General features: G+C 42.9%; 1 protein-coding gene across 2 annotated transcripts in view; it reads left to right on the plus strand.

Annotated features, from left to right (window-relative positions):
- LOC106656442 (matrix metalloproteinase-24) overlaps positions 1-24,912 on the plus strand; it is a 153,452-nt gene that overhangs the window by 22,850 nt on the left and 105,690 nt on the right. Inside the window, exons 1-2 of one of the 2 annotated variants that reach the window (XM_014377419.2) lie at positions 21,391-21,458; positions 21,559-21,660. In XM_014377419.2, the coding sequence (XP_014232905.1) occupies positions 21,571-21,660 (90 nt within the window). In that variant the 5' untranslated portion in view covers positions 21,391-21,458; positions 21,559-21,570. Of the gene's footprint in view, positions 1-21,390; positions 21,459-21,558; positions 21,661-24,912 lie in introns of those variants that run through there. The other variant, XM_023460029.1, reaches the window with a different exon arrangement.

The following is a 24,912-nucleotide window of genomic DNA, read 5'->3' on the forward strand; positions in this document are numbered from 1 at the left end:
GCCCATGCCGTGCGCTTCTTTCCAGAGCTACGCCACTGCTGCTGCTGCAATTTGCATCGTGACTGCACATTATAATGCTCGTGTATCTATCTCGTATACAGCAGCGGTACGCATCGGCGAGACGGTAATTTTTTTTTTACCTCCAGTGTAAATCTCGATCGTCGAAAAATCAGTGCGCGCGAATACGATTCAAGGACTCGCGCCACTTTTTCCCTCTGCTATAACGTTCGAGCTATTATTATCCGGATTGTAAATTTGCGCTAAAGGATTATTGCAAGCTGCTACAAGCAGAGATCGTTATTGCCCGCCGCACAACCAATTTCGTTTCGCAAGTTTGTAATTTTACACGCACGCGGGCAATTAAAAATCAGTCGTAATTACAACTACGAATATAATTTATGGCTTGTCTAATGAGCTGCGCCGTTATAAGCAAAAACTATGTCACGCACTTCGAAGTACAAACTTTTATTATTGAGATATATTATTTCCACTCGAAGTACCCAAACGATTCGAGTGCCTGTGCGTTACGATATTCGCAGCCAATTTATACTTTTTTTTTGCGAACTGCCGGTTGATGTCATCGTTCGCGCGCCCGAGAGAGAGAGAGAGAGAGAGAGAGAAATGAGATCGTAAAAAAAGAAAAAAAAAGACGAGAGAGAGAAGAAAGGAACGGTGAAATGCTGATGCCCGCTCTTCGCCCAAAAGGCTTCCGAGAACGCGCATAGAAGCCCGGCAAAATTAGTTCGGTCGCATGGGTTGACTCATGCCCTCCTCTCATGCATGATATCTCTCTCTCGCTCGCAGCTTCGCAAAAACAAAAAATAAAGCCGATGAGTTTCTCAATATATATCTTGTACAGTTCCAGAAAAAAAAAGAAAAGATTTAAAAAGGCTCGTCGAAATTTCGGTGAATATATACGTCGTCGTCGTCGACGGCGGCGGCTCTCGAGGGTCAACGGGTGCACCGTATTCGTCACCATACCGTATGCTGTGTTTTAAAAGAATAACGCATAAAACTCACTTAAAAGCCTCGAAGTCGATAACCGAAGTTTTCGAGCTCTTTTGTGACTCATCGCGGCGCTCTCCGCAAATCATCTTACGCGCTCTTTATTTTTCTAGTCATAACGATACTCGATATACACAATTCCGTGACGCGCGCCAAAGCTCAACTCGACGTTCTGTCATTTCCGCCTTTGTGCGCGCGCGTACACACATCCATGAGATAGACATAGAGATTTCGCTCGTCAGCGTCATCGACACGCTCCACGGCAGGTATATACGATACATCACAAATTTGAAATTCATGTGACACACGAACGACAACAACAAAAAAAAAAACGAGATCGATCGCGTGAATCATCGTACGTATACGCTCTCTACGATCGGTCGATATTATTTGCGCGTAGTTGCTTTATTGGATTGTATTTGATTTTAATATCCGATCGGTGCGTAAAGCTTCGTGTATGTAATCTGTTCGCTCGCCGAGATACGATCTCGATTATTCGTATTTACGCGCACGATTTTTCTTTTCAAACGATCTTTCAGCGAGTCGATTAAAAGCGAGTGAAAAATAAAGGTGAAAAATTGCTTATTACGCTTTTTCTCTCTCTCTCTCTCTCTCGCGGTAATCATGGGAATCGTAAAGAAAAAAATAATCATAAGAGAAGATATTAATATATTTATACGCGCTGAGAATCGAAGGCCGCAACACACATTTACAGAGAGTGAAAGAAAAGAGAGGACAAAAAGCAGGCAGCAGCGGCAGCCGAAGGACTGTAATGGTTTATCGATCATTATATACGCGTTTGCTTTTTACGCGCAATTAAAAGCTGGCAAGGACGCGCGCGGCTCATCATACGTATAAGTACAATGGGATAAGAAAATATAGTTCTCGCTCTCCCCAGTACAGCAGATATATATCTCATCTCTCTTATCCACGCGCGGATTATTGGTTTTTGTTTCTTAATCGCAATTCCGCTGCACACTGTACTCACTGCGCGTGTGTGTCAGTTATCGATGCGGCTCGATCGATAATATGAAATAACGAACAGACACACACACATGAGACGTAATGATCCCACACGGCATACATATTACAGAGTCTGTATCGTCGAGCTTCAATTAGCGATTTTTCGATCGATAAGTCGCAATATATAAACTCCCCCTTGTGCAATAATAACTAATCAAGAAATTCATTGTATTACTTTTTTTTTCTGCCTCGTTTTCTCTCTGCTGTATCTCGTATCGCGTCACGGTCGATTGCCGTATTATATGTATACGTGGCTATATGTACCGCAATGTACGTATGGTTTCGCGATATTTTTCGTGGCGTACATACGCTCGCGGGGATAACGAGACGAATGATATACTCGCGCGCCTCGATTCTTTCTCCGCTGCTGCTTGCTGCTGCTGCTGCTTCTGCTGCTTTCGCGCAGATAACGCGCGCGCGATGCCCGCCCCGGGGGCCACCCGGAGACATGAATCATTTCCGTTTTTATTCGACACTTTATTTAGCTTTTATTATATTATATATTTTACGGAGTATATAAATAAAATACAACGGACGAGTTTCGAGAGTAATTTACAAGATGCATCTAAATTATCCCAGAGCCCTAATACAGCTGCTCTTGGTATATACCGGTATGCGTTCTTTTTTTTCGTGCAGCAAAGTAAATTTTGCCAACGCCAGACTGTAATATCGGCGTGTGTACTGTGTATACAAGGCGCATTCACGAATCCGCGCTAGGAACAACATCTGGTTCATGGCCCGATGTTGTATTTAATACGGCACACATATATACACAACGCCACGACCCATGCCCCACAGCTGATGAGTAATTTCGAAATATATTCGTGTGTCTTGGAGCTCGTGAATGTGTATATGTGTGTGTGTGTACGTTGGTACATTCGTGTATGGTAGCGCGCGTGTACCATGTATCGCAACGTCGGCCTTTCGCTCCAACACGCGCGCATCAGTCACCGCGCCGCAGCACCGCCGCCACACCGCCTCGGTATTATACATATACTATGTGCGCCGCTGCTGTACCGTACCGTATTTATCCGTCCTCGGAAACAAAGAAGTGCCTTGTACGAAACCCCCTTGTACGTATATGCTGCTGCCCTCCGGTTTTGTGTGAGTTTATAACGTATCTCTACGTATACACACACGAAAGCGTGTAAAAAAAAAAGAAACAAAAAAAAAAAATATTAAAAAGTACATGCACACATAAGCGCGCGGCGGGCTGCATAAAGGTCGTTGTCTGGGCGAGCGCGAAATTCTCAATTTTACGTATATAGCCTCGACAATCGCGCGCGTACATAGCGTGGCGATTCGTTCCTTTTCTCGAGCGCGAAAAAATACAGAGAGAGAGCTAGAGCTTTTGTTCGCCATAGAGCTAGTGCGCGCAATTTTTTTTTTTTTGTGTTTCGCCGTGCCTTGATACAGCCGAATAATTTTCTTTTATTGGATCATCCTGCTACTAGTGCGTAACATACTGCTGCTGGTGCGAAAGCGGCCACGAGTTATATACAGCAGCAGAGCAAGAGACCAGAAGTATAGAGTTGAGAAAAAAAAAACTTTTCAGATGGATATTGGGGGCTGTGGGTGGTACGGCGGGGAGAAGAGAGCTCTCGTGCACGTAACGCGCGCGCGCGGGCCAAAGTTGAAAACGATATCTTTATTAGTGCTTTATATCATTGGTTTTTATCGCCGCGCACGCCAAGTCGTTGAATTTTCCTTTCTTTTCTCTTTTGTTCTTTTTTCTTCTATTTTTTTTTTCTCGTCTACCCTCCCTTTCTCTATGGCTCGAATGCACACGGCGAGGTGTGCGCTCTTTGTTTTTTGGTAATGGAAAAGCACAGCGTTATACTCCATGTGCAGCAGCAGCAACAAAACGAAATCATTGAGAATATACGTATTATGGTATACTTTATGCTCCGAGTATGGTTTCGCGAAAAACAGTACTGCTGCAGCAGAGGCCAGGAATGATACACACATGCACACGTTGGCTCACGTGTACAACAGCAGCGGCAGCAGCATACGAAACTTTTACAATCCGGATTTTCGAAAAAAAAGTCTAGAGGGGAAGGAGGGAGGAAGGAGGAAGAGTTTAAAAAATACAACATCCCGCAGCACAAAGTTGGAGAAAAAGATAAAAATTTAACGCAAAAAACTCTCTCTCTCTCTCTCACTGGGCTATATAAACATGACGCGTACGTGTGTGTATCGTAAAAAATTTTCCCGTGTAATATAGGGCAAACGAAAAAAAAAAAAACGAAGAAGAAAGAAGGAAAAAGGAAGGAAGAGACCGCGCGTCGTAAAAATGAGTGACAGCATTACGATATTTTGAAGAATGCATGCGGCGACTCAGTATATATGGGTATATACACAGCATTATTATAATACGAGCTGCCGCGATAATAACGCCGAGAGCACCACCACATAGCTATAATATAGCTCTCCTGTGCTGCGGCGCCAGAATAGAAGTATTACCGCTGCGGTGAGTGTGTGTGTGTGCGCGTAGTTGCAACTGAAGGGTCTCTCACTATACTATCGCGAAATACACTTTGTTATAAAAAAAAAGAAAAGAAAAAAAATGCTTCTATATAAAACAGCAGCAGCAGCTGACGCGACTGGGCCGCATGTATATTACTGTATAGGGTGCGCGCATGCGAGTGATTACATAGCCCCCTCCCCGCTTACCGCAGAGCCTGAAGTGCAGCTTGCAATTCGATGTAATGTTTTTCTCTCTTTTCGCTTACATTATCGCGTGGATCGAAGTATACATTCGTAAAATCGAATGTAAATATTATTACGCGGGTCGAGTGCGGGAGGCGAATTCGACGAGTTCGATGGAAAAATGTCACGTATTACACATGCGTACGATGGAGCAGCTTTAATCAAAATACAATCGACAAACGAACAATCATCGTTACATCGCTCTCTTAAATATACATGCGTCATTCGACGATTTCATGAATATATTCACATTTCACCCGAGGTTTGTGCCCTGTGTGTGTGTGTGTTTGTGTGCATATCGACGCGCGCAGCGACTGGAACATGGTATAATGCACACACAACACACAGACACAAACGTACTCTCCCGTCATTGCGGAAAATTTCGAGAACAAGGAAAGCTCCACTGCATCTGCCGCTGTTATTGCTGCAACCCTCCCGTCGGCTTCCACCTCGGTTGTATGTGATTTCTCGTCCGCTTACTCGCATAAATTCCCAGAGGGAATTGGCAGCGGTGGCAGTGTGCCTCCGTGCAGCGCTGCACGTCGCGCGGGACCGTGTCAACCCCAGCAGCAGCAGTAGTACCTCTCCGATTTGGCGGATCCACGCGCTGCACGCGCGCCTCTCCGAGTCGACCGAAAGCTCGGCGCTACGCGTGTTGTCTGTCTATATGTGTGTTTGTGTGCACGTGTGCGAGCTTCGATAGGCCATGCACACAAGCAAAAGCGATTGTTTGGCTTGGTTAATCAAGCAAATCGAAAGCGACCGATCGCTGCGTATACGGACTGAATTTGTATATTTAGATATATACACATACGGCACGGATGTCTTTGTTATCGTCGAGATCGAAATTCACACGATTTCGCTTGAGAGACACTAGCTATCCTGACAGTACTACTGGCCTCGTTCACGACTTCTGGAGATGTTTGAATTCTCGCAGCTTTTCAGTCGAGAGAAATGCGTGAAAGTAAGGAACTATTCCCTTTTTTTCAAGTGAAAATTCTTTCGGCACGCTGAATATGGTTAGTTAACCCGTGAAAATCGCTCACGATAGTCTTGGTTATATACCAACTGCTTAGAAACTGAGTTTGTGCTGATTAGTCGACCGATGATGCGATTTTTTTCGTGAAATTTTATCGAAGTTTCGCATTTGCCAGATGTTCCTGCGCATCTACTCGTTCATTGAAAAAATTATTTATATTTGTATTGGAAAATTGAAGGAATGATACACTGGAATTCCTTTTTTATTGTAACAAGATTCGACGCAATAAAAAGGTGTGACATTTAATCATGAGCTTTTTGATTCCACCAACAGATGGAGTATTATATACTTGTAAGTGGCAAAACGATTTTCAATCAGTATATATATCGAAAATAGGATAGCAGTTATATAAATTTAAATATATCTTCATTTTCATCTATTTCTATTATTATTTATAAAAAAGAGAACGGTCGAAAAGTGAAGCTGCGTAAAACGACTTCTGATTGGCTGACACTGACACTGATACTCGACGGGAGCCGATTTGATACGAGCGCCTGCGCTGTTAACTCAAAACACGAATGAAAAAATTGACGCGCGCGAAGCGCGTTTAAAACGTCTAGCATCATATATTGTATCTAGATACCAATGAAGTTATCCTCTTTTAATATACAAAACATCTCGTACTAGCGTTGCACTCTCGCATACATTTACCTGCAATTTAAACGCGACACACAGGACTATATAATTATGTTTTCCTCGCGCTAATTCAAGCCGTTATGTATACTGCTCTTGACTCGTTATTGAGTAACCACATTGTCTCGGCTCTTAATTGAACTCTTGCGGTAAATACAATTTCACCTATATGTCTCCGAATAGCTCCGTACATGCGCGTTGAATCGCGCGTGTAATACGCGCGCTGCGCTTTGACAGCTATACGCGAGGCGTGGAGAAAGAAAATCTATAAATCGGTCCTTGCACTGCACACATCCACATACACAGACGTTGTCACTACGCCGTGGGAATTATAGCGCCAAGAAGAAGATCTGCCTGCATGCACATAGAAACATTATATTACATACGTGTGTAGTACATAATCGACGACTGTCTGCGGGCTATTTTTATGCAGGCACATAAATATATATAGATCGATGCGTGGCTCGAGCGTTCGGAGAAACAGGAGCAAATTGCGCGAATTATAGCTCCTATGTAATTTGTCAAAATTTTCGTTGGCTCTTGCATGCGATTCGCACGCGCGTAACGCGTATCCTCTTTTGAAACTTCGAAATCTTTAACAGCGGTAGCGGCTGTAGTAGTAGTAGTAGTAGTTGTTGCGTTGAGAAACGTTAAAAATTGGAATAGCTTTTATACGTTCGACGAAAAAAGCTCCGGAGCAGTAGAAGAGAGAGAGAGAGAGAGATGAATCGAGAAAGGAGGGAAAAAGCAATCGAGTTTTTGGCTTTTTACGGGTTGCGAGAAACGACTGCTCTTCCACACCCGTAGTGTGTATAGTACGATGTTCGCTTTCACGGCTGCAGCGTATATATGTACAGCTATATATAAAAAAGGCGAACGAGTCAGAGAACAATCACGAGAGGCGGCGACGTCTTTCGGGATCTCTCGCCACTACTAACACGCATGTGTATAGTCGCAGTTCTCTTTGGCATTTTTTCGAATCGCGAGCCTGTTCTCTATGCGTGTCTCACGTATGTGTTGCTGCACACACACACACCTCAGCTTCTCCCGCAGATGCTGCGCACCGAGGAAGTGGCGCGCGAACAAAAATTGCACGCATACGTATAAAGTCGCCTCGCTTCATTCCCTTTTCTTATCTTTTACATTGTGTGTCTATGCGCGTGTGCGTTCTCTCTCTTTTTTTCTTGCATTCGCTCTTTCTGCCTCGATGTGAACGTCGGCTTATTTTCTTCTGTACCATATACACAATCTACGTTTGCCCCCGTTTTTTCTTTCTCTCTCTCCGATGCTCCAGTAGCTTTCGTATACTGTACACACGGCCATTGCGCTTTACGTACATCTCTATACGCAAGTTTTTTGTCTACTTGCACTTTTTCCCTCCCCATTCTTTTGTGTTGTAGAGATATATACGAAAAGAGCCAAATCGAGTCGTACACTATACGCGATATCGTTTCGCACTCGTATAACGCGGCGCAGTGCAACGACACCGGCGGTGTATAATGACCGCGAGGCCGTTGTCGTCGTCGTCGTCGTCCACATCGAGTCAATGAAAATAACTTATCGGCATAATGTACAACACGCGCGAAGAATACGTATTAAGCATATTGCAAACAATGTATCGTTACGTATTAAAAGAACAAAAGTGTGCGCGTAGATATACGGATTGGCTCGCGAGGGCGGCTTATTTACTACAGCTATGCAGCTTAAATACAACTACGCGCCGCCGCACTTATTATTTATTATCATTGGTGACAATTGACAAAATATTACTAAGCGATACGAACGATCGCGGACTCTATCGTAACTGCACTAATTCTTTGTAACGGTTTAAGCTGCGGACATACACATGGTCCACTTGTTTATAACGGGCATACATAAGCACGCTGCGATAATATAGATATACGTCGTTGGCTGCGGGGGCGGAGGGAAAGGGGGTGATGAACCTTATTGCGCGCTCCGCTACGCGAACTCGTTATAATAGAATATATATCCGTATGCGAACACATACGAGCGAGGGGGGCACAAACAACACTATAGTAGTTATAGCTGCAGTAGTTATCATTCGTCGAGAGCTTTCAATGCTGTAATGTATAATCGCGCAAGCTCAGCTCAGTTATGCCGCGCCGCGCATGGATATATATGTGCGCGTGTGTGCTAACTCGGCGCCAAAGCTGCTGCTGCTGCTGCTATGCCGAGCTGGATCTCGCGTATATGCATAAATCGTGCACGCATATACACGTCGTACTTATATAGCTCGCGGCATTCGCTCGCGGGCAGGCGTTGGTTGATACTGCGCACGTATTTATGTATATGTATGCGCCCATTATGCCAATGAGTGCGCACGACTGCGACACCCCACGTATATACACTTGGATTAATTCTGCATATATATACAAGCTCATCGATTTCATATATTATTATTGATATTTACTATTATTATGACGTGATCTCTCACGCTTCGTCTTTCTCTCTGTTTCTGTGTGGATCAGGATTGTTATATCGATACGTGTCATTTATAAATTCTATAGGTATAAGCTGGCAATGGATATCTTTTTTTTTTCGTCGTTCCGCAATTATCTCGCGTGTGAATTTTAAAACGAACACTTCCCGGCTGTGCTGATTACATCGAGGTCTCGTCTCGTTCGATATTTATTTATTTTTTTTTCAACTTCGCGTACTATGCGATATTTGAATTGGCCATTAAGATTCTTCTCGCCGAGCTGCCGTCATTGAGAGAGCTCGTCGCGAATGAACCGAGAGTGTGGTAGAAAAAGTAAAAAAAAAAAAAAAAATGTCACCGGCGTTACGTATGTATACGTGTGCCTCGTCTGCTGCTGCTGCTGCTGCTGTGAATCGTCAAAATTTGATTATGCAGGATTCGAACGCGCGTGCGACACAAGGGATACACACGTGTTGCACCTTTTTTTTTTTTTTTGAAGCGTATCGTAGAGATGTTCTTCTTTTTCTCTTTTTTTTATTCGGGAAACTTTTTTATAACAATAAAGATTGCACGACAAAGTTGGAATAAATTGTTTACCCGAAGTTTCGAAAAATCTCCCAACAGCCGGTAGCGTGAATTATTCATCGGTTCCTTTGAAATCGGCCTTTAATATCGAACATCCATGAATTCCTACGGATACCCCTTTATAATTTGATTATACAATTTTTGCGAGCTTTAGTATTTCAAACGAAATATTTTCCATGCTTTTCTTTTTACGAACTCGAGCTTTCGTCGTCGTCGTCGCATATCTCTCCAGCAAGAGAAAAAGAATATCGTTAAACAAGATTCAATACTATGTGTAAGCGCGCACGCGGAAAAATTGTTTCTTCGTTTCTCTCTCTCTCTATGTATAGGCGCGCTCGCTTTGCATACAAGCGATATCGAAGTTGGCCCCGCGTCAAACTCGTATCAACTTTTCTTTCAGCTCGCGTAAATCCACTCGATAAATATGTGCTTTCCACGAGAGCTCAGTCACGCGCGTTTTTTTCGCAGAGACTCCGCTCTCCTATATATATATATTTTTTTTTCCTCTTCCTTTCTCTCTAAAGCAAGAGAACGAGAAAAAATAATAAAAAAGCCGTGCGCGCCGCGTATATAGTTGCTTTTTACGATCAATCGTCCGGAAATGTGCCCCTCTCAGTCAAGATCGAGGCCAAAGTCCCCGGTTGTGCACTCGACGAGCAAAAAAAAAAAAAAGAAAGAAGGCAAAAAATCGTTGAAAATCGCAATCGCGCGCGAAAGACGCTGACAGCGTCAAAAACGAGAGGCAGAAGCTCTTCAATGTTCGACAAGAGAGAGAGAGAGAGAGATGAGAACACACGTGCGCGCACACGTCTCGCATAATTCAGCCCTTTCGGTAATTTAATTTTATTTTTTTTTCCCCGTCGAAAATCAAGCTTAAAAGTTCACGTACGTATATCCCTCTTCTTGGCTTTGAAATCGGCAAAGTTACCTCCTCGCTTTGTGTCGTCGTCGTCGTCGTCGTCGTCGTCGAGAGGAGAGGCTACATATAGTTTGCATGAAAAGTAATAAAGTCGACGTCGCGCTGTAGGTTGTTACCAGCGGAAGTAGTCCACAAATATATCCACCTACATTTTTTCCAGGCCAGTAGCAGCAGTTCCCCCTCGCTGCTTCGCTACCGCGCCGCATATATATGCGTATCTTTTCCCCAGAGAGCGAGGGAAAAATATGCTTCTGGCCCGCTTTCTTATCCTTCCGCCAGGATTCCGCCGAGTGGAGCTTTCTTTCTCCCTCTCTCTCTCTCTCTCTTTCTCGCTTGCGTTACTCGCATTAAGTAATGCTCTTTATAAACCCTCTAGACTGCTTTTCTCTTCCTCTCTCTCTTGCTCATTCGCTTCTTTTCTTTCTCTTCCTGCTTTCATCCTTTTTCTCCCATCTTTATCTTTCTCCCTTTCTGTCTTCTCTCGTGTACATAATACTCGCGTGCGGCATAGAGAGCTTTTTTTTTCTCGCTGCTTTGCCCTCCTCCGAGAGCGCACCTACTTCTCTTGTCCTATTATACTCCATCACTTGGCTCCTTCCTTATATTTATATAATTATCCTTATCGCTATGCTTGATTTTTTTTTCTCTCCTTATCCTCCTCATTTTTATATCAAGTATAAGCGGCGTACCTCTTCTTCTTCTCCTGTTTTTTCTTATTCTTCCGCAATTTCTGCTCTCGAGCTTTGCGCGCGCACGTACGCGCGTTTTTTCTTTTCTCTCTCTCTCTCTCGTAGAAGATTCGTCGTCCAGTATTTTCCAAGGATATTATTATTATATTTAATAAGAAAAGTCGAGAGGATTATATACTCGTGTTATCTTCATTGTCTTATAAGAAGCAGAAGAAGAAAAAACGACGCGGTTCCAAAGGAAAACGCCGAGGTGAAGTGGATGTATATCGCTAATCCTTGCGACGATGGCTTTCCTTTATCTATACTAATACGCGCGATAATAGCTTTTTGTTTCGTATCTCGCTGAAGATTAACACTCGAGACTCGTGGAGCCATGAAATCCAAACCCTGTAATTGACGAATCGAGTTAAGTGGAAAAACAGGCTAATAGCAAAAACATAAAGTTTTACGCTCCTCTCCTTGTAATGCCATTTTTTTTTTAATACCCTCAAAGCGATGAATAATTTATATTTTCTGTTTTTTTTTGCTTATAAACGCACTCGCGTGCGGTACTTATTATATTTTCTTAAAAGAAAGCTCGGCCACCACCAACGCGCCAAGATGATGATGCTATGAAGAAGGTAAAAAAATTACCTCATCGAGATAGTAAAAGGTTGTGCTTTTTTTCTTCTTCTGCTGCTGCTGCAACGTCATAATTTTTCTTCCTATCTCTCTCTCCTTTTTTGTTGTTGCCGTTGTCGTTGATATTGCGATGAAACCCCGGAAATAAAGTGAGCGAGAGTATCTTTGCGAAGATTCATTATCGACCATGGAGCCTGGGTATTTTAAGTGTTTTTCTCAAGTCAAGCGGCAAAAAATAGAACTTCGACTCTGGGTTACTCGTTTTATTTATTTTTTTTTCACTCTCTCCCTCTCCTCAAAGCTTCCTGAGTACAAAATTAATATTTAAACAAAGATTTTTTCCTCTCTCTTACTCTTGGAGAAGGAGGAGAAGCAACGCCTCGCACGGAAATGACTGTCTCATCTGTACGTCTCGCGCGCGCTCTTGCCACGAAAGGAAATCCCTGTCTCTGCAGCGCGCGCCCCGTAATCGCATTTTGCCGCCTAGGCGTCTAATTCACTTTTGCGAGACTCGCGCGCGGTGTGCTCTCTGTGCAGACGTAGACTTTATCTCTCTCGGCTGCTGTTGCTGTTCCTCGTTCTTTCATTTCAATTTTTCTCACTAGCAAATTTCACTCTTCTCGGAAGCAGCTACTTTTTCTCGAGCTTGTCTACTACCCACTTTTCATTATTCTGATATTTTTATAAAAAAAAAAAAAAACGTGAGTACGCAACATCTCGAACTCGCAAAATACCGTATAGTACATTAGTCCTTTTAAGCGACGCAAATGACTATATAAGTATTTATACGCGAGGATATGAACTTACGAGAAGCTTGTAGCAGCGGTAGTAGTTTCGTCGACTCGGCTTATATGTTGGCGCGGCAGAAGAGACAAGCCGCACACACACACACACACATACTCCTTCTCCCACACACACACACACACACACACACATACAGACGTTTAATTAAACGTACTTCTCACGTTAATTCGTGTCTAGCTGTGCGACGCGGAGCAAATCGCGTCGATTCGCCGCCCGCAAAGACTGCTCCCCCGAACTTACTTAGCTCGCGCGCGCGGAGGATGAAAGCTCGTGCAAGCTCGTCGTCCTACTTCCGCGGCGCCGCCTGACGCTTTAGCGACGTTACATATATAGCATTAGTACGTTTAAGCTCGAACGTAAATTGCGCTACTCGTGCTCGGCACTGCAACCGTGTTGACGTCTGCTCTTCTACTATTATTCGTACGCACTTGGATATTGTTATTAAAATTTGACGCCCGCTCGGGAGGGGGTACGAACGTCGTTTTGTTTCGCCAACGACCGTCGACGCGTCCAATCGACGCGTCGTATATTTCCGTGTCGTCGAATTTTCAGAGACGTACGCGCGATTTGTATGACGAACGATTGTCGAAGCTAATGTCGCGAGTGAACGCGTATAGCGTGGAGCCCGGACACAATTGATGCGACCCGCATTCATCTTATCTATCCATGCGTGTCCCTTGATGACGATGATGATGATGGGACAAATGCTGGTCTTCGCAGTTTTTCCTTCGCATCGAATCCCGCGAGTGACAGATCGAAAAGTGTACGGTCGCTTGTCGCGCTGTTGTACAAAGTCGTGCGTGCATTATGCATTATATTGGCAGTAGTACGAAAGAGACGGAGAGGCGCTCGCTCGGTCGATTTGTTTTGTCGCATAAACACACACACACATACATCGTCGGGTGAGAGCTATTTTGTATAGAATATTTCGCGTCGCTCGTTCCGCGAATAATATAACGCGTCGATTATCGAGCGCGCGAAATATAAATGAAACGAAACGACTCGACACGTAACCGCGCGTGTATTGTATCGAGCGCCGCTGTGCGTAATTCTATTCTATATACAACAACTCGACGGACGCGGACCTTGTGTGGGTCGATTTCAGTGTCGCTCGCGAACACACGGCCACCGTTATATACTCGAAGTTCGTGAGCTTAGGTCATCGTCATCTCGGCGTCGTCGTTGCTCGAGAGAGACCCGTCAGTTTTAATAAACTTTTGCGCTTATTGCGCACGTTGTAATATGCATTGCACACACACGCGCGAGAAAGAAGATGGTGTATAATAACGCGCGAGCGAAAGTTTATATCATCCGAATGTGGAACAATTTTCAGAGGCGCGCCAATTAGACGAGAGCATCTCTTGCCTAGTTGTTTTTTTTTTTATCTACATAAACCCGGAGAGCAAGAGGACACTTGATACCCACGCGCGTCTTGTCTCGTTAAAGCATCTCGAGATATTAATCGCAATTTTTTAAAAATTGTTACAAGCTCGTAAAATTCTTTCAAATTGATTCGAAATAAATGTCGAGCGTTTTTCAAAAAAAGAGAAAAAAGATCGTACCGATTTTATGCAAACATTTTCGTCGATATATTGAAAATTCAGCATCAACCTCTGGCCAAGACGCGTGCGACTGTCGTGTGTACCTCTGCGCGCGCGCAACACACGCGCGTCGACGCATCGTTCAGCCGTCTTATCTTCGTCGCTCCAGTTTCACTTGGAATTGTAGCGCAGCGCGAGATGCATAGCGGGAAGATTACAAGAACACAACGCGCGGCACGAGTTACATGCGTACTCGCGCGCGAGCACGTGCTATTGTCTTGTCTCGCGTCGTGTATACGTCGTCCTTTGAGCTTATATCTGTCACGGAGGTTGCCGTGTATGCTTCTGTCCCGCGCTTGTGCGCGAATGCAACGCAGGGGGGGGGGGTCTATCTGTCTTCCGACAAAAAATAACTCCCTTCCGCGCTGTTCATTTTGCCAACGTCTATTGCCTTGACAATTGTGGATTTGTTCTTTTCTCCGGCAGCATACACGCGTGCGGAATTTTTCAATTTTCGTCGCTGCATTATTTGCGCCGAATTTATATAATAATATGCCACGTGCATATTATCCACGTACGCGTTGCCCTCGAGTTGTTTCTCCTTTTTTTTTTCACTTACGCATCTCTCCAAGTACCTTTCCTCTCTCTCTTTTTTGATAAATCTGCAGGTAGGTGTGCAGCGTAGCAGCGAGCAGCGAGCGCGTTTACGAGACGACTACGCGAGCGTAGAGGAGAGATCGTTTTTACGTCTCTTAGCAAATGTCCGCAGCGGCACTCGTGTGCTCGCTCGCGCGTTGACGATATCGCGGAGGCGGCTTAGGTACCTACGTACGTTTACGGGACACCGTTATATCTGCACGGAAACTGCGGCACTTCTCTCTGTCTGTACTGCAGCGGTGGTGGTGCACGCGAAGCTCTCTAATACCGCGCCGTTTACTGCCTCGCTCTCTTAGTAACGCATATAATAACAGCAGCAGATAAAACGTCACTTTTCCAAGTGTAGTTCGCTCTTTTTTTTTTTTTTTTTTTACGGGACATCTAGCTCTCGTATAGATTTTTATCCGTACAATAAAATCTGTTAGTTAACCGGTTGCGCGTTCTTAGAAAGTCCTTATAATTCTACACATTCTATATAAGCGAGCTCGCTCATCTAGAAGAAAGAGAGAAGAAGAGGAAAAAAAAACACATTCGAGTCGCGTTTATAGCCTTCGTGACCCGCAAAAGCGAAATCACTTCGACGTTAAAGCTTTTATAGGATCCTAGACTCGCGTCCTTTTGAAATCCCGACGACGATGACGGTGGCGGCGGAGAAGAGGTGACGTTTCGCCGAATAGGAGAGGAAATAAAATAAAAGGGAATCACTCACTTCCACGACGCGCGGCGTCTCGCGCGAAATGTGTTCCTCCTCCGCGCGTTCGACGCGTTTCTCTGTGCTGTGTGTGTGCAGTGCGTTTAGAAATTCCTCGTATACTCGTGTATATATACGTAGCGCCGCGCGCGGCCTGACACTCCATTAGTCGTCGTTTCGCGACATCCGCTCTTTTCTCCCTCGTCGTTGACTTGCCGTCGCTGCTGCTGCTTCCGTACGTACGCGTTGAACCCGCGCGTCACTGGCGCTATATAAGTATACAAAGTCGGCGAACGCCTACTCGGTTCCGATGCGATCTCGATTTGCCTCGGCAAGGAGACGACGTACCGAGCCGAGACCAAACTGGCTGAGACTTTTCTCGGTCCGCAGTGCGCGTGAATTGATTGTGCGAGCGTAGACGTAAAGTGAGTTATGGGATTTATGAAACAGCTCGAGTGAAAATTAGACTGTTACGTTATCAAAAAGTGACAAATAGTTTATAGAATTTGCCTACGTATTAATTAATTTTTCATTGGTGATGTTTACCGATAATTAGAAAAGAGATTTCTTCAATTATGTGCTAGCTGGCATCGTTTCGTTATTTTTACAATGATTTGTTCAAAGTTTTACATCATTGAAATCAATGCAAGTTGGTTCTATAGGTATTTGAGTTCAATAAAGAGATCAACCATAAAGATTGAGTAGCGAAATTAGACGACGATATTAAATTAGAATTTTAGTCTCAAGACTTAGATCCAGGTGGCGCTTTGCAAACTCGCAAGTGGTTACAATTTTATCCGACTTAATATAAAATACAAGAGCGCAAAGATTTGCGTGAAATGATCCAAAAAAAAGCTTGCTAAAATATTAATTCACCTTGAATAAAATTCAAAATAAGTGACTTATTTAGTGAAAAGCAAAAAAAGTGAAGAACGATGGAACACCACTGCACACAATAGTCGCAGCATGCCTGAATGGTGCCGTACACCGTTCGAGAAAGGGCATCTAAGAAGTCGTTTGCCGTGTACCGTCTGTGTAGTGGCAATTTCAAATGCCAAATTCTAGAGATTACTAAATCAATTAGATAGTAAACAATTAGCTTTTTACAACTCTTATACGTTTTTAGCGATACTTCTTATTCGGATTGCGAGCTTTTCACATACTCGCCATCTAGGTATTTCTTGACGAAGTTGGAAGTACAAAAAATATGTCCTTTTGTCATGACAGCGCTTGAATCATTCACGCACATGGTGTACGTAAAATGAATTAAATGATACTTGATAAGAATAGCAATCAATTGAATTCAAAACTTTGAATAAATTAAAAAACTAAATCTAGTGCGAACTGCTATCGAAGAAATAATCTTTTACTAAAATTAATTGAAAATACATTTGATCGTCAAGCTTTTGAATTAAAAATTCATCGACACTTACGTCTACGTAATCACGATATAATGTTTCCCTATAAATACCCGTAAGCCAACGCCGTGTCTCGTATAACCACACAATAGCAGCAGCAGAAGCTCGAGCTCGTCGTGCGTATACACAACAGGCAACGTCGCCTTGGATTAAGCCCTACAACTGCGCACAAGGGGTAGAGAGAGAGTGGGTACAAATTTTCCGAAGTACACCGACACTCGCCTCTCCCGCCCCGGTGCGCGCTCACAGTTGCATCGGAAAATTCAATCGATCACCGTGCGGTATATACGGCACTCAGCTTCTGTGAAAGCTGCTGCTGCCGCCGTTGTAGAGCTCCGAGGATATTATTACGATCGAGAGGCGGCGGCGGCGGCGACCAGAGCTTCGAAAGCGAAATTACGTTTTCGACCGATAGTTGGGAAGCCAACAAGAGCAGCTGCAGCAGCAGCAGCAGTGCGACCCAATATATATTCTACTACAGGACGATATCGATGCATGCATAAATCGCAATCGTGGCTAATTCATCGATACATTATTAGTGGATATTGTTCTCCGGGGAATTGCCACTTGCTTCTGCTTTTTTGTTTTTCGTTCTACAACTGCTCGAAATTAATTTGTCTCTTCTTTTTTCGATAAAAATCTGTACGGTTTAACGTCCGAGCCATAAATGTACAGAAAAAAGCAAAAACGATAATAAAAGAAAGAAAGAAAAAAAACGAGAGCGAATAGCGGGAAAAAAGCGAAGAGTAGCCCGTTGACGCCAGCGACAGTTGTGACACTTATCTCTCTCGCTACGTGTCCTGTAAAATACCTCGTAGTTCGGACCGGGGGAGTAGGCTTTCATCCTCGAACCGTCCGAGCGAGAAAAAGCTTTGCTCGCTGGTCTCTTTTTCTGTCTTTTTAAGAATCTTTCAACGCGTCTCTCGACCGAGAGATTAAAATTGCACGTCGGAACAATCGACCCGCAAAGCCACTTGATGGTTTTTTCATTATTCTTCTTTTTTTTTCGTAATATCATCGTTAATTTGACGTTTTTGTAAAACTTTGCGAGAGTTCGTTTGACCTTGAGTAAAGCCACTGTACTCATTTATAATTTACCGACCAATGTTAAAGTCGATAAATTTAGACTATCTCGATTTTATTGTAACCACGAGTGTAAATTATTTCACACCGGTAATAATATGTACATTTGTATTGTATTCATTGTATCATCGAATGGAGAATAACGTAGCTCCATTTTTCCACATCATTTATGTATAATTCCAAAGATTAACGGTTGCCATTGAGGCGGGGAGGAGAGTCAAAATTTATTTCTTCATCGACGATCCCAAAGTTCGAGACGCGAATATATATGCACGTGGGGCAAATGACATTAGCACCGGGATAATTAGCAAAATATTCATAATATTTGCGTGCAAAATGTAATTATGCTATTATTCTGCATAATACATCTATGCATAATTTACGCATATAACATTTCACGTTTATTCGAGTCGATAAGCAGATTACGCGGTTGTTGCGTCGTGCACCGTATATCTATATGGATGTTTGTATACAAACGCAGGCTCGCGAGTGTATATATATGGGTGGCGAACGGCTCACTTCGCTATATATATCGCGCATTAGCCTGAAAAACAAACATGACGCATTTTGCGCTAAATACGTATTATCTGTACGTGTGTGTGTGTGCGCCCGAGAGAGAGATAGAGTGAGTGAGCGAGCCGAGAGAAAGGAAAAAGGCTGGAAAATAATGTTTTCCGGACAAACATCGTAAAAGCTCGGGCGAAAGCTCCTCCGCTGCTAGCCGGCAGGGTAGTTTTTCAGCACTTGAGCCATTACTTTTTTCCGATGTCTTTTTATTCGTGTGCGTATATATGTATCCATGTATGTGCGAGTGTGTGCGAGTGTGTGTGCGGCCACGAGCGAAAAAGAGAAAGAACGGCGGGGAAAGAAGCAAAGTTACGAGGTAAATAGTGTAATCTATTTATGTATCGCCGCTGATAAGTGTGAAATATACGATGGTAATTTGCACTCGGCGAGCGAGCTGAAACGAATATATATTACATGTATACGCAGCAGCAGCAACATCAAACATCAACGCGGACAATCCGAATTTGTGGAGTCGGACGAGAAACAATAGCATAAAATGCCGCATCGGTTGTGCACACACACACACCGCGCACATATCGTTTAAACGTGTAAATTACGTATGGATCGGTATGCGCTATGAATAATTCAATACCGATGGTACCCGAAATTCGAACGTCGCGTTGATCCGAACGAACGAACGGACGAAGAAGCGCAGGTAACGTAACAATCGATATCGCTCTGCACTTTGATAACATTTTTAATCTTCGTCGATTCGAAACATCGAACGTAACGTTTTTCAATTTACACTTATGAAATCGCAAACGCGTAAGAAAGCCGAACAGGCGCGCGTGAATCGGAACAAAAGAAAGATTAAAACTGTACGTCGCGAGACGCGCTGAAGAATTTAATACTCGTGCCGCGAACGTATCGGTATACCCTGTATATGCTCGATATATTGTTAGGCTCCGATCGCGCACTGCGAATTATAAAAAGTTTCTTTTCATATATACGTAAAAATCGTATTCGAATCTATAGATTTGCTCGTACTGCTGCTGTGTCGCCACGCGTTATTCGATTCCTCGAATTTGACACCGGAGTCGAGATTATTATTTTTCAAAGTGCACGCGTTCGTACCCGTGCGTGCGCGCGAAAAAGAAACGAAGAAAACACGAAAGTAATGATTAAAAAGTGAAGAAAACGAACGATTAAAAATTTAATAAAAAAAATCGTACCCTCTCTCACGAGCTGGTAAAAGGGTTCGCGGGCCGAGGGACATATTTCTATAACGCTATAAGGAATGAAAAAAAAAATGACGCGTGTTCCGAAGCCCCTACCGCATATCGTAATACAGTCACGAGTCGTTGTTATTCCGCGCGACGAGTTTCCGGTGCCGTCGTGTGCGCTGCTGCAGTTGCTATATAACGTGTATCAGCAGTTGCCGTGTCACGCGCTGCGTGCAACACACACACACGACCGTATATACCGATACATCTCTCACCTTTGTACAATAGTAGAGCTCGCACGAGTCGAGCTGCTGCTGCTGCCTTATAGTACCGTATACGCGCGACTCTATGGATGTATATATATATATATATATATATATATNGCACCCAAGAGCCGAGCTAAACTATGTGCTAATGAAAGCTCCTTTTACAACGCGCGTAGCAGGACAGAGTACAGAGGGCTCGGCGCGCAGCTCCAGTAGTATAGCAGTGAGAGCTAACTTTCTGCACCCACGCGTTTACGTGTGCAGCGCGTGTGTGTGTGATGTGTGTGCGTGAATGTGAGGTATTTTCGTTGCAGAACCGAACGAAAATAGCTCGTCTGCTCGTTGACCCGTAGTACACCGTAGTAGTAGTAGTAGTAGTAGTAGTAGTAGTAGTAGTAGTAGTAGTAGTAGTAGTAGCGAGAGACTAATGAATAATTAAACGGAAGACTAGTTGCCTTAAAGAGAAAGATAGAGTGAGAGAGAGAGAAGGGAGGGAAGATTGACTAGGTTCTCTCTCTCTCTCTCTCCTCTTTCTCTGCCCATGTGTACGTATATAGATACGCGTGGCGAGTCCGAAGCGTATATAGCCACTAGCCACTGTAACCTACTCATCGAAACTTTTCAACCGAGAGACGAAGCTATAGAGCATAGGAGCTTGGATAAGAGTTATCTGGCTTTTAAGGATCTTGTTTGCGTATATAATACGTTCTCACGTCGTCGTCGTCGTCGTCGTTGTGCGTGTCTTCGCAGCTCCTCTTTCGAATTTTCTTCTCTATAGTAACGCTTAAGGCTTTCTTTAGGCAGCGTATTTTTTGAACGAATGTGTGTGTTCGAGTTGATATCGTAAAATAAGACAGCTTTTCATTTCCCTTCGTATGCGGGGCTACAGCGATGAAAAGTAGCTTCGCTCTTTACCATTTTACACCGAGAGCTTGCAGAGAGAGAGAGAGAGAGAGAGAGAGAGGCTTAACGATCGATTAAACCTATATGCAGCTTCGACGCATAGTTTCATTGGTATTTCGAGATTGTCAATACTTGCCCTCTCGCTCTGGTTCTCTCTCTCTCTCTATTTCTCATATAAACGAGTGTTTACCTCGCAAACAGCGTCGAGCGATTGTTTATATCTGCACCGCCAGGACTATACGACCTATATATTCGCGTTGATATCGCTGCCACGCATATATACACGCGCGTAACTTTTATACGCGCGGAATATATCGATTTATCGTTCGTGCATACTAACGCGTACGCGCATTTAGCCATATATATATAATACAGGCACAGGCCGGCTAAAGGCTAAAGTTTTCAACTCGAAACAATGAAACGTTTCCGCGTGTAAACAAAACTACGTACGGCGAGCGAGATGCGAGGAAACGCAGCGGCGACGCCGTTCGTATCGCGGCGCAAAATAAGAGCTCGACGATAACGAAGCATCTCATTTTCCCTACTCTCCGCAGGCAGCAAGTTCTGTACTCGCGATTATTACCTCTACTCGCTCGAGTCGGTCGTGCTTATTATATATATACGGTGTGTGGTATTGCGTTTTTGCGAATTTACCCCGGGCATTATTAATTACGCTTGGGTCACAGTCGTACTGCATTAAAAGTATAGTAGTAATCCGTTACGATGAATAATGAACTTTATATTAATGAATCATACAGCTCACGATGAATAATAATGATTGATCTCTTGTTTTCTGTTGCAGCAAAATTACTTAATGAAATTCGGCTATCTGCCGCAAAGCGGCCTCGAGACCGGAAATCTTCGTACGGACGATCAGCTGCGAGACGCCATCAGAAGTTTACAGGTCAGTCCAGATACATAATATCCTATATACATTTTTACTCTGTCTGTCTCTCTCTCTCTCTCTCTCTCTTTCGTTTTTTTTTGTGCCACTCGCTCGATGATCTATGATTCATATCGAATGTGCGATACAGCTCTCCGATCGTGACTTCCGATCGACAGTGCCCCGTGCATGCATTTATGCAACTGCATCTGTTGTATAATAATGCAGCGGAGATGCGGCGGCGTCGAAATCGCGCTGACGCGCCACGAGTGCATCAATTTTATGTTACGCGCGAGAGATGTAACAAAAAAAAAAAAGGGGGCGAGGAAAAAAAGCGACCGAAGCGATGAGTTCTGAATTCGATATTTTTTAATAATAAAAAAAGCACGCTTGATCAACGATAACGAGCGTCGGTCTCGAGCGCGCGTGATTGATTGGAGATTTGCATTATCTGTTTCGAAAAGTTTCATGTACATGGTATAAACTACGTAGCTGCTATTATGTTTTCAATATTATTTCGTATTGCTATCTTTTCTACTTTTTGTTTGGCCCATATTTATTTTCTCTCTCAGAGGATTGCCTTACGTATCATGCGCATGTATTTTGTAGCATTTATTATATATTTAATTATGTACCATGTTTCTTTTTAAAACGAGAATAAATTATTAGTTTTTGAAGCGATAATCACTGATCCGACGTGCTTAAACCGGTCTAAATGTCGCCTCTAGTTATAAAACTTTGTACTATAATTTCATAAACGTTACCGTACAAGTTTACAATATCCTGTACGCATTACAAAAAAGCTGTGTTCTCTACAGAAAGTTAAAATGTTGGATAGATAAACTCATAATATCGTTCAAGTTGATAATTCGCCAATAGATGGCGGAAGATGATTTTTTCGCGAAACTCGCAAGCAGTGATGTTTTTTAAAATTACTATTAATAAGAATATTCATGCACAATCGTAATTCAATAAGATAGATTTTTGATGTGGATTATTATAGCTGTTAAAATAATGAAAGCAGGCCTTGTAGCTAAGGCTTATCTATATAATAAACAATTTCACAGTATAAATTATCACACAGAGTAGAAGGTACTATTTCGGAGGAATATCCCGCTTTACTTATCCATGTCATCTAACAAGGAGACCACATGAGATGCGGGTCACCAAATGTCCTGAAAAATTTTTTTCTGGTCTGCTGGTACCTAATAATGAAGCCCCCTATGCTTAGTTTGATCCAATGGGCCTTAGGGCCCATTTTAAAAATCATTCTCTTATGTATTGAAAAATCTTTGTGATTTTCTAACTCTAAGGAAACTTCTAAGGACATCTTACACGAAAAATTCCATAATGCACAAGTCTTAGAATTAGTCAAAGAATGAATTTGAATTTTTTCAGAATTTTTGAGACCTGCTATCACTTATTTTCAAAGGCCCAAATTTGACGCGCTTTTACGATTTTCTTAAGAATTTCAGAGACCTTCGAAAGTAGGTGATGGCAGGTCTCAAAAATTCTGAAAAAATTCAAATGTATTCTTTGACTAATTCTAATACTTGTGCATTATGCAATTTTTTTTTAAAGATGTCCTGTTACGAGTTAGAAAATCACAAATATTTTTCAAAAAATTAGAAAATGATTTTTAAAATAGGCCCTGAGGCCCATTGGATCAAATTAAGCATAGGGTGCTTCATTACTAGGTACCAGCAGACCAGAAAAAAATTTTCAGGACATTTGGTGACCCGCATCTCATGTGGTCTCCTTGTAAGTGAATCTCCCACGAGGATATTTTTAACCAATATAATTGACCACCCGAATCAAGTAAGATTGACTTGCCCTGAATGTGGTCAAACGAATTTTGGCATTACGAAAAGGATTAGGAGCGCATTATTATACTAGTTATGTAGAATTATTACAGAAAGATTAGCCGTGAGTATTTAATCTCGAAAGAAAAATTAAAATTTTAATATCAATTTATAAATCAAATTAATATCAATGATTTCTATTTAAATTGGAGCCTTTCCTGGGTATACTATAACAAAAACTCACCAAAATTTGAAATAGGTTTTTGTATTGCCATCTGGTGTCGAAATTCAGCGATGATATTTTGTTCGGGCTACATTCAATTAGAAGCGGTCAAACAATATAATAATATGAAGTAGAAATTGCATCAAAGAATAAATATTATTTGTACTACTACTTGCGACGAACTTTTCAATCGAGACATTTCACATAGAGCATACATCATTTGCTATGAAAACTAAAAAAATAGCATCCGTTTCCACTGCTATGACAGGAGCCTACTTGATAGATCATGCTTTTTTCGATTTTTCGTATGGGTCTTGAATTAATATCTAACTACTATACGCTTTCCTCGTGCAGCCAAAGTCGAAGCATTGATTGATGAGAAGTTGCATTATCTATTTCGAAACGTTTCATATATTTATAAAATATACGCGCGTACGTGCCGACGGCGGCCTTATAGCGAATTGTCAAATGTCGATCATTTCGCTCGATGTGCACGGAATAATATTTGATTTTTCTCTCCCTCTCCTTCTCTCTCTTTCCTACATATGCGATCGAGGCGAAATACACTATACGCTGCGAACCGAAAAAAGTATAAATCGAATGAATCACAATCGAGCAAATATTTAACTTTGCGATATATCCGCGCGATATGTACGCGGGGCGTCGAGAGTTAATCGGCGTCGAAAAATTCCAACCGCAGAGCGAGAGATATAGACGCGAACTATTGAAAAATATTCATCCTCGATGCTGGCGCACAGACACATCCCCCCGTTTCAATAGAAAATCGTTGCTTACAACTCATCGCAATAGCACTCTCAGCTTTTTTTCATCCTGCGCCTCCCCACCCAGCCGCGCGCAGGCGAGCAAACAAATGAAACAATATGTGTAGCCGTGGAACGTGAAAAATATGGCTGCGCGAATATATACGTATCGAGAGTTTAGATGTTTCGGCTCGAACGAGTATTACATCGACTCATCCACGAATAATTCATCATACTCGAGTCGCGCGGTAATGCACCGTAACCGATGTTGTTCTTCGAACTAGTCTATTGTATGTCATAATTTTGGGGGTGGAAAATTTTCAATTCCTAGAAAATCTGTCTCGATGCCATTTATCTCAGATTTTGGGTATACTAAAGCTAAACAAAAAGTCAATTGAGCAAACCCTCTGTATCTGTCTTTGGCAGCAACAGCAGCAGCAGCAGCAGCAGCAGCAGCAGCAGCAGAATAGTCACTGTGTGTGTACCG

This window comes from Trichogramma pretiosum, unplaced genomic scaffold (assembly GCF_000599845.2).
Source record: "Trichogramma pretiosum strain Unisexual culture from Peru unplaced genomic scaffold, Tpre_2.0 scaffold10, whole genome shotgun sequence".
Lineage (NCBI taxonomy): Eukaryota > Metazoa > Arthropoda > Insecta > Hymenoptera > Trichogrammatidae > Trichogramma > Trichogramma pretiosum.